The sequence below is a fragment of the Sardina pilchardus genome, chromosome 20 (assembly GCF_963854185.1).
Source record: "Sardina pilchardus chromosome 20, fSarPil1.1, whole genome shotgun sequence".
Classification (NCBI taxonomy): domain Eukaryota; kingdom Metazoa; phylum Chordata; class Actinopteri; order Clupeiformes; family Clupeidae; genus Sardina; species Sardina pilchardus.
Genome location: NC_085013.1, coordinates 2,554,166 through 2,564,165, shown reverse-complemented (window position 1 = coordinate 2,564,165; position 10,000 = coordinate 2,554,166). Strand labels below are relative to the sequence as shown.

Genomic DNA, 10,000 nt, shown 5'->3' with positions numbered 1-10,000 from the left:
CACACACACACACACACTCACTCACTCACTCAATCAGCCTCACACACACTAAGACAAAGAGAGACAAAGTGAAGAGTAATGTCTACCCCCTCACTGTGCAAGTCTGTCTCATAAACACCTCGCTAAGCAAACTCTTTCGTGCAGACGACGAGTCACCCGCCCCTACCCACCGCCCCTACACCCAAACACACACACACACACACACACACACACACACCCAGTAGAGCCTTCTGAGCCGTCTCAGGTGCAGAGGTCAGAACAGGTCATTACCGTAGAGACCAATTAGCTACTGAGAGGCGATTAGTTACGTAAGAGCCTGAACCCAACCGAGAGAGAGAGACAAGGGGGAGAGAGAGAGAAAAAGAAAGAGAGGGAGAGAGAGAGAAAGAGAGAGAGAGAGAGAGGGAGAGAAGGGAGAGACGGAGAAACAAAAAGAGCAGAAGACACTGAGAAAAGAACAAAGGTAACAGGAGAGACAGAGAGACAGCACAGAGAGATAATGAGGGAAGAGAGAAGAGAGAAGCAGAGGCAGTGAATGTCAAACAGCAAGAGACAGAAAGGTGGAAAGATCAAGTAGAAGAGAAGTCAAATCTTTCTGCTGTTCAGAATGTTCCAGAACTCTACTGTGCAGACTTCTTGTTCACTCAGTGCTACATTTAGAACGATGAGTAAACAAATACAAACTGATATGCCCATGGTCATCACTGACGCAAATGCTGACCGCCTACGCATTACTCATCACCCAAATCAGAAAATATATTTTGGTCATATGTAAAAATGTAATCATATGTGTCATATTTCTGGCACAAACCATGACAAACCAATAATGATAGATCAAACATGTCTCGTAGTCATGTCAAGTTCTGACAATTTCACTGCATTCTTTACCTGACAATTTCACTGCATTCTTTACATTAGTAATCATATGCATGTGACGAATAAACATCCTTGTATTCTTGTATCCTTGTAAGTACACAGAGGATGCAATGGATGCTAGATCTCCATATTTTGAACAATTCAAGGATGCTTATGAAGAGTATATGCTATTTCAACAGATGTGAGTTACATCTGACATCTTTATCGAGAACCAAAACATTTTTAGCAGGAGAAAGTGCTCTGTTAGGGGGGGAGAGGAGGAGGACGTGATCGGCCTCCGAGACTCACCGAGCTCACAGGCCTCGATGGGCAGCTCCTCGTGCCTCAGGTAGAACTTCACCTCGTGTCGCCGGGGACCCCACTTCTGCAGGTGGTCGTACATCAGGTGATCGTACGGGATCGCTCGCTCTGCGGAGGGAGGAGAGGACGACAGGACGGCATTAGGATGACCAGAGGTAGGGAGCTCTACTTATTGTTATCGCTAATTTACAGGAAATGCTGGAAAATGGGATTGGAGGACCGAGCTTTTCAACTATTTTGGGAGGAACAAAGCTGCTTTCAAAAAGTTATCTCGAAAGGCCCACACAACACAGTGGCTCTCTAAGAAAGGCAAAGTCCTGTGCCTAATGCGGACTCTTTCAGGAGTGCAGAGAGGCTTGAAGCTTTTCCTCACTTCACTGCGTCTACGCTTTGTATTAAAAGCCTCCAGGGGTATTTGATTTCCTTTCAAAGTATCACTTAGTCCATAGTGGAGTAAAGCTATCTTTGCTGCTGCTAATTCAAGGGAGCGAGAGTTGTTCTAACTCAATTCTCTTATGTTAATGCATCATAGATGAATTTCATAATCCTCAGTATTAAAAAAAAGCAATTACCGGTACATGGAAATCCATTCACTGTACTATTCCATAAATAGAATTGCACTAAAAAACAATATAACTAAATTGAACTTACTATATTCAATTTAAAATGAAGTCTACAGAGGTCAAAAGAGGCCTTTGGCCACTCGTTCAAGCCTGTTCCTAATGAGGAAGCAGAGGTGATAAGATAGGCATCGCTGTTTGCCCTCCAACAGCTGTAACTTAAACACGGCAACAATGACAACATCAGTCAGTGTGACCTTGCTAGCTGCCAACAGTGCCAAGTGTTGTAATAACGCACCTACATGGACATGGGCTGAACAAACAAAGCCCACAGGCAAGAGAGAGAGAGAGAGAGAGAGAAAGAGAGAGAGAGAGAGAGAGAGAGCAACACAGAGAGTGAGAGTGAGACAGCAACAAATAGAGAGGGAGGGAGGGGGACATAGCGAGAGACGGACAGAGAGAGAAGGAGAGGGAAAGAGAGAGAGTGAGAAAGAACAGAAAACAGCCAGAGACATCCTGACCCACTTTGTGACACCCACTGTCTGGGACACAAGGGGACAAGGAGCCCATTGTTGTGCTGTGGGGCAGCAGTCTGGAGAGGACTGGGAACACTGGGAGCTGCAACAACACTGGGCCATTCACAGCCATTAGCGAGGAGACAGGGATCTAAGCTACACCAGTCACCCGTGGCACATGGTTAACCTAATTACTTTAGAGGCTGCAAACGAACAAACATCGACTTACTTTTACTTCACTTTGTTATAAGGTTAAACAAAAAAAACGTGTGTGTGTGTGGGGGGGGGGGGGGTTTCAGCCATGACTGCTGCTAACTTGAATAGACACTGTGACGTGGCACTAGTGGTATTTCTGTCTTCGCTTTCATGCTCTCCTAACTGAGTCACGACTGAGCCACCGTAACATTTTCCAAAGTGAGGCGCCATACCAACCCCATTTCTGGCATTCTGACATACGAATTCTGCCCTATATTTCATGTATAGATACCATACATTGCTATGTGTCTCTATGTGAGAACAAAAACCTAGGAAGTGGACTGTTCCCAGTACATTCGGGAATGGGGAGTTTGCCCGACTGGCCCACATATGCTGCCCCATGCATGGTTCCCATACATTTACACAGAACACAATGGCCCACTTTGACTGTTATGGCATGACAGTGAGAGCTTGTGAGAAAATGATTGCTTCCATCCCACTTTAGCTAAACAATAGATAAATGGCAAGAACAAAGAAGCCAAGAAGTTTTCGAAAGGTTTAGTTTTGCACAAACAATGGGCTTCATTCATCAAATACTTGAACAGGTGTAAAACGTCACACCTCAATAACAACAACAAAACTTGCTTCCCAACAGTGATCACAGATTCATGCTTTACTGTCTCTGGATCCTGGATTTCCAGGACAACAGCCCCATTCTATTATCATCTCTGCCTGCCCTGTTCCCCCTTGTGTTCTCCCTGTTCTCCATGTTCTGGAAGGTTCTAGGTAGTTCTGTGAGGCTTGGGTCAGCTGTCTTACCGTTGCCCCTCCACACCTCGGCCAGGTGGCAGCTGCTCTCGCCCGCCTCCTTGCAGAACTCCACCACATCCTTACACAGCGTCTCCGGGGTAACGGGCACCTCTGTCAGCATCTGGTCTCCGTCGCTCAGGAACACGGTCAGGATCATCTGCAGTGGGGACAGAGATGGAGGACTGGATTAGACCCAGGTTATAGTATATTACAAAATGCAAACACAATAATATATTACATCAGCGCTATAACGTACTAACTACACTCATATTATCACCTACAGAGTAAAACAACAACTATGAGTTTCTAACAGCACGATATGGCACTATAAAACTTTATTCTATCGCAGTAAAAAGCGTGATCATCACACTATTAAAGGGCTTGTCATGTAGGCCTAATGAGTGGTCTGACAATCTAACAAGACACATGAGTTTATGGCAGGAGTCTCTTGGCTGTCCTCCCGTGTACAAGAATGCTAGTGACTATTGAGTGTTCTAGTATTGTCTAATGACTGTGGAGAACAGTGGTAAGAATAGGCCTTCACTTCAGTGCTTTGTTTCACGAAATTACATCATCTGGACAAGTGCATTGTGTGAGCAGACAAAAGCAGCCCAGCATGTGTTTCTGTCTTGGGCAGGTGTCTCCTGGCCGGCTGCTCTCGCTTTTAAAAGCCTTCATGAAAGCCCAGCGCTGCACCGGCCTCTTTTACAGCCCCGCTCAACACACAGGGAAAGGGCCTACTTTTAAAGGAGTGCAGGCAGCTACAGTACCTACTGCTGAAAATTTGATGAAGACATAGAGAGTGAGTATGTGCATGTGTGTGTGCGTGTGTGTGTGTGTGTGTGTGTGTGTGTCTGTGTGTGTGTATGTGTGTGCGTGAGCGTGTGTGTGTGTGTGTGTGTGTGTGTGTGTGTGTGTGTCGTGTGCTTGTGCAGACCTACATGGAGGAAATAGAGACCGACTTAGAGAACACGTCTTACAGAAAAAAGTAATTACGCCTGTTGCATGTTACCCATCCCCTCCGCTCTCATACTTTGTGCCTAACAAGTTCTTTTCTCCTAAAAACAAGCTCCACACGCAATTAAGGATCACGATCAACAGACTCCTCTGACATGCACCGCTCTCTACGGCAAGCGGCACTGTCCAAACAACGCAGAGAGACGAGGGACGGACTGGAATGGATGCATCTCCCGCACTGGCACGCTGATGTCACCGTCGGAGGGGTTATATAATCCACAGATGGGTGCCGACTTTGGGCTTCCTGCTGTGAGAGCGAAGCGGGCGCAGACCGGAGCACAGAGCGTCTGATTACTTTTGATTTACTTTAATGCTTTTTGGGAGGGGATTTAGCAGCAAATTTAGCAAGGATGCCACGGAAAGCCTGAAATTGAGAAGGATGCTAACTATGTAGCGAGATCCCTACACATACTTCACTGGAATACTAGTTGAGACTTTGAGAAGAAACTTTTGGAATTCTGGAAAACATTTCTTTGAAACATTTTTAAAAGAAGTACAAAAACACACATATCCATTCCTCCTTTTGTCACGGGAACCCAGCCTAGCATGTGGGGAAATCATTTCAGGGAATTCCTTTTCATTATAAACAGATTCCGATGAAATAGCTAACCAAATCCTTCCAATCAAGCCTCTCCAATCCTCTTCCAAGAAATGGAGCCTGCAAGGCAGACAGCCCACATCGGGGGTCAAATATGTTCACTTTTAACTGTTTCCACCCCCAGCCCCCTCTTCTCTTCTCTTCTCTTTTCTTCCCTCCTCTCTCTCTCTCTTTCTCTCTCTCTCTCTCTCCTGAGGTCCCCCATCTGTGATTGCTCCGTGGCTCCCAGCCTGTACTCTGATACGGGGCTCCACACATGGGGCTCGTAAACGAGCAGCAGGTCAATCCCCACCCAGACCTGGAATGGGACCTCCTTTCCAAGATGTAAGGCAATCTCTCTGTTTCAGCCCTCATACTCACGCACACACACACACTCACACACACACACACACACACACACACCTCTCTCTCTCTCTCTTTATCTCTCTCTCTCTTCTCAGTCATTTCATCCCTTTCACTGTCCATCTATCATTTTCAATCTCCCTGGTCATCCACCTTATGTCACATTTTCTCAATCTGTCTCTCCCCGGCCCTCTCTCCCTCTCTCTCTCTCCCTCCCTCGCTCTCTCTTTCTCCCTCCCTCTCTCTCTCTCTCTCTCTCTCTCTCTCTCTCTCTCTCGCTCTCGTGATCTGTATCCGTCCCTGTTCGCCAACAGACACAGATTGAGCGGAGAGAAAACTCTGTAAGGCTTGGATTACAGCATGCCCAGCTACGGTAATCTGATTAGGGGTGGTGTAAACGTGCGTGTGGGTCCCCTGAGTGTGTGTGTGTGTGTGTGTGTGTGTGTGTGGGGGGGGGGGGGGGGGGGGGGGGGGTAGTAGAGATAGGCACAGAGGAAGGAGGGGTGGAGGGATAGACAGAGTTGAAAGGCTGGTGTGTGTACTGAGAGGGGGGGGTGGGGGGCGCTCAGTGCAACAGAGCAAAACAAACCCATCAGAGAGCAGAGTGAGAGAAAAGGGAAAGAGAGAAAAAATAACTGCTCCTCTCATCTGTAAGAGAGCGAGAGGCGAGAGAGAGAGAGAGAGAGAGAGAGAGAGAGAGAGAGAGAGAGAGAGGGCGGGAGAGGGGAGGATAATCCACGTGCAGAGCAGGAGTTTTGCTGGGTCATATTTTTTTTTCCACACAAAGAGGGAGGAAGGGTGGGGAGGGTGGGGTAGGGAGGGGGGTCGTGCACACGGCACCAGACCACGGCCACAAAACTGCACCGTTTAAAAACCCCGGCCGGCTAGCGCCAACCCGCAGCGGCCCAGCGCTACGCTGCTATACACTACGCCACGACCACAACCACCCCACAACTCTCACTGAAATCTGCTGACTGTTTTTTTTTTTCAGAGGGGAAAAAAATCTCCTTTGACGAGAGGGTGGGGTATGGGGGTGAGGAGGGTGGGGGTGGGGGTGGATAGAGCCTACCCCCCCTGAGATTTATTTTGATCCCTCCAGGCCTCTGGTTGTGTGCTCTGTGGAGGGAAATGAAACCAGGCTATTCTACATCTAAGCACAGCCTGATGCTTCTCTCTCTCTCTCCCTCCCACTCTCTCTCTCCCTCTCTCTTTCTTTCCCTCTCTCTCTCTCTCTCTTTTCTCGTTCCATGCCACAGGAGGTATGATAAAAGAGGAGGAAAAAAATCACTGAGAGTCTAATCATAGAAATGAGTTTAAAGGTACAGCTCTTCTGCACACTTTCTGCTTTAGGCTAGAAAGGTGAAGCACATCTCGATCACCCCCCCAACCCCAAAACCCTCACGCATCCTCCTCCAGCACCCACTTAATGTAAAAGGTATGAACTCTTCCGTGATCTTCAAAAAGAATTCTCCACTGCACTGAAATCAAAGTGAATACTTGGATGCGTGTAGGGCACTCTCTGACACTATATCACTTTCACCTCTGGGCAAAGAGTCTCCATTCTCCATTCTCAACATTCCCAAAAATAAGACAGACTTCAGTGACTCCCAACAGGGCTTCAAGAAGCGTTGTGGGCTGTTGGAGCTATGTGTTCTACTTGTCTTCATCCAAAAAAAAGCAAAATAGCACAAGACACCTCTCCACACGCTGCTCTGTGTGGCTTGGCGTTCGGTATCGATCGCGGTTTGCGTTTGAGTGTGGGCGGGTGAGAACATCCACTTCGAACTTCTTCGGGCCAAGATATGCATCTCCTCCTTCCGTCTTCTTCCATTTAAAAAAAAAATACCTTCCAGTCAGTTTGTCTTGATCCGGCAAGCTTTCACACAGGCAAAATTAAGATGTACTCTGAATAGTTTATGGGTTGTTATTTTGAGGAAACTGGGGCTCTAGTAATTTAGGTGCAGCTGACACGGGGAGCAAACACATTTCTGAGTCACCGCAGAAATATATAGCCTATCACCCGACGCAAAGTCTAATCCTGGAGACCAACACGACATTAGATTTAAGATGCAAATAAAGCGTCCGTTCTGTTCTTCACTCCAGGCTCTCGAGCTCACAGCGAGCGGCCGTCTGTTTTCCCTGACCGTGGCACCAACGCTCCCGTTCGGCCGGCGGAAAATACCAAAGAATCCTGCTGCTTTCTAGCCTGCTGGAAAGTGAGCTGGAAAAGGGAATCCTCGTTTACGGTCACACAACACACACCCAGACTAAATTCATAAAGCCATGACTTCCCACTAGTTGTTTCCCCTTCCCAGGCAAATACAGGAACTGCATCGGTGTCCCACAGCAATCCAGCCACTCTCATTGCTCTGGGGTCTAAATCTATCAGCCATAAATTTGGAAATGCTGTTATAAATTTGAACCACCTACTGTGCAGGGTGTTTGTGCTTATTTACGCGCTAGAAAATAATAGACGCTAACCCACATTTAGATGTCATCTATCAACTCTCAACACTTATGTGCATAACCTTAAAAGGCCTCATCCTCTTACCCACACAAACACACACACACACACACACACACACACACACACACACACACACACACACACACACACACTCAAGTCCATTTACAAGTACACATGCACATGCACATGCACATGCATACAAAAAAACAAACCACACCCGTATCATATACACACTTGTACACAACAAGCCAACAACACCACTTCAGCCATATAAAAATACTTAAGAGCACCCCCCCCTCCCTCCCTCCCACCATAAAAACTCCAGAGGTGCAAAGGGTGACTTCCCCTGACAGCTCAAGCCTCGCCAAAGTGCCAGACGGCTGCGGCTATTTTTAGGCCACAAACCACACAAGCGGCCGACTGGCTCCCCAAGTCGGCTCCAGCACCGCGTCCCACCCCACAACCCCACCTCCAAGCACTCTCCACCCCACCCCAACCCCACCCCACCCCAACACCACCTCTCCCCCTCGGCTCCTGCTCAAACTCGCCCCGGGACGGTCCGATCGGTTCACCTTAGGTGGCCCGGCCGGCACCGGCACCGACGCCGGACCCTTCCGGTGGCGTTCCCCTGGCGGCGAGGGAGGCGGCCGCGATCGCGGCAGTGGCGGCGGCGGGGCCGCTCCTTTCTTCGCCGGCTTCTTTTTGTTCTTCCGCTGGAACGCCGGCTGGAGCCAGATGGGCTTGTCCTTGGACAGAGCGGCCAGGCTACTCAAGACCAGCCCCAGAAACCTCTTCATGAGTCCACGGGGAGCAAGGCGCTACCGCACGCGAGAGAAAGAGAGAGAGAAAGAAAGAGAGAGGGAGTGGGAGGACGAGGAATGAAGGTAAGAAAAGGAACAGAAGATAGAAGAGAGGATAAGAGAGGAGTGCAGTAGAGAAAGAGAGGAGTGGAAAAGAAAGGGGGAGAAACAGAGGGAGAAGAGGACTAGAGGAGAGGAAGGGAGAGAAGAGAGGGAGAGATTAGGAGAGAAAACGAGCGGGGAGGGAGGAGGTGAGGGGAGAAGGACAGAGAACACAAGAGGAGAGGAGGAGAGGAGGATAGGGAGAGAGGGAGAGAGGGAGAGGTGAGGAGAGGAGAGAAGAGAAGAGAATCTACATGCGCATCAGAGAGGAGCTCTCTGGGGATCTGCCTCGTCCAAAAGGAGACCCCACTCTGTTTAGCCTGAGTGCCGGCGTGTGTATTTGTGAATGTGAGTGTCAGGCTGCACACACCAGAGAGAGAGAGAGAGAGAGAGAGAAGGGTGGGAGGAGGAGGGGTGTGTGTGTGTGTCTGTGTGTGTATGTCAGCAGCAGCACACGTGAGAGGGTGGGTGGGTAGACGAGTGGTAAAGAGGGGTCTTGTGAGCCTCTAAATGTGTGTGTGACTAACTGTGTGTGTGTGTGTGTGTGTGTGTGAGTAACTATCTGTGTGTGTGTGTGTGTGTGTGTGTGTGTGTGTGTGTGTGTGTGTGTGTGTGTGAATTACTGTGTGTGTGTGTGTGTGTGTGTGTGTGTGTGTGTGTGTGTGTGTGTGTGTGTGTGTGTGTGTGTGTGTGTGTTGGAGGGTCCTATCACGCGGCCTCTCTCTCTCCCAGATTGAGATACTCCAGCAGCAGCAGGCAGAGGCAGTCCCAGAGCCTGGGACTTGTGCTGAGGAGATAAGAGGCGCCTGACGACAGAAGCCAGGCTGGCCTGTGACAGCTCACTCACAGATAGAGAGAGAGCAACCAAACACCGCTCAATGAATGCCACTCACACTGGAAACCCACACACTCACACACGTAAATATATCACAAAACACAAACCGGAAGATAGAGAGAGAGAGAGAGAGAGAGAGAGAGAGAGAGAGAGAGAGAGAGAGAGAATGAGCAAGAGGAATATGCACACACATTGAAAAACACTTAGGCTAGTGCAGAAAGAGCTTAAATACCAATCCTCGCCCCCACCACCACTAGCACCGCCACACACACACAAAAAGAAACACATACATTCTGCCCGCCCCAAACCCACACACACACATCACACATACAAACACACAGTTTCATTGTTAGGAGGTCGGAAGCCAAGACACTTGTGTTATCTTTCCTTTGCAGTGCACACCAGATATAGGAGCGTTGTGACGTAAGATCACTTTGTCGACGTCAAACAAAACGACACGGACGTAAATCCCAACGCCAGGGAGCCATAACTGCCACTCAGCCCAAGAGACGTGACATTGCACCTCTCAAAACAACCAGACAAGGACAACGACTTGAAACGATCCGGAATGACCCGAAACGAC

At 48.7% G+C, this 10,000-nt stretch overlaps 1 protein-coding gene across 6 annotated transcripts in view; it reads right to left on the bottom strand.

Annotated features, from left to right (window-relative positions):
* Positions 1–10,000, bottom strand: part of ppp1r13ba (protein phosphatase 1, regulatory subunit 13Ba) — a 49,737-nt gene that overhangs the window by 33,693 nt on the left and 6,044 nt on the right. For 5 of the 6 annotated variants that reach the window (XM_062522145.1, XM_062522146.1, XM_062522147.1 and 2 more), the window contains exons 2-4: positions 8,253–8,498; positions 3,266–3,413; positions 1,165–1,284 (exon numbers count right to left, since the gene is read on the bottom strand). In XM_062522145.1, the coding sequence (XP_062378129.1) occupies positions 1,165–1,284; positions 3,266–3,413; positions 8,253–8,498 (514 nt within the window). The remainder of the gene's footprint in view (positions 1–1,164; positions 1,285–3,265; positions 3,414–8,252; positions 8,499–10,000) is intronic. The other variant, XM_062522150.1, reaches the window with a different exon arrangement.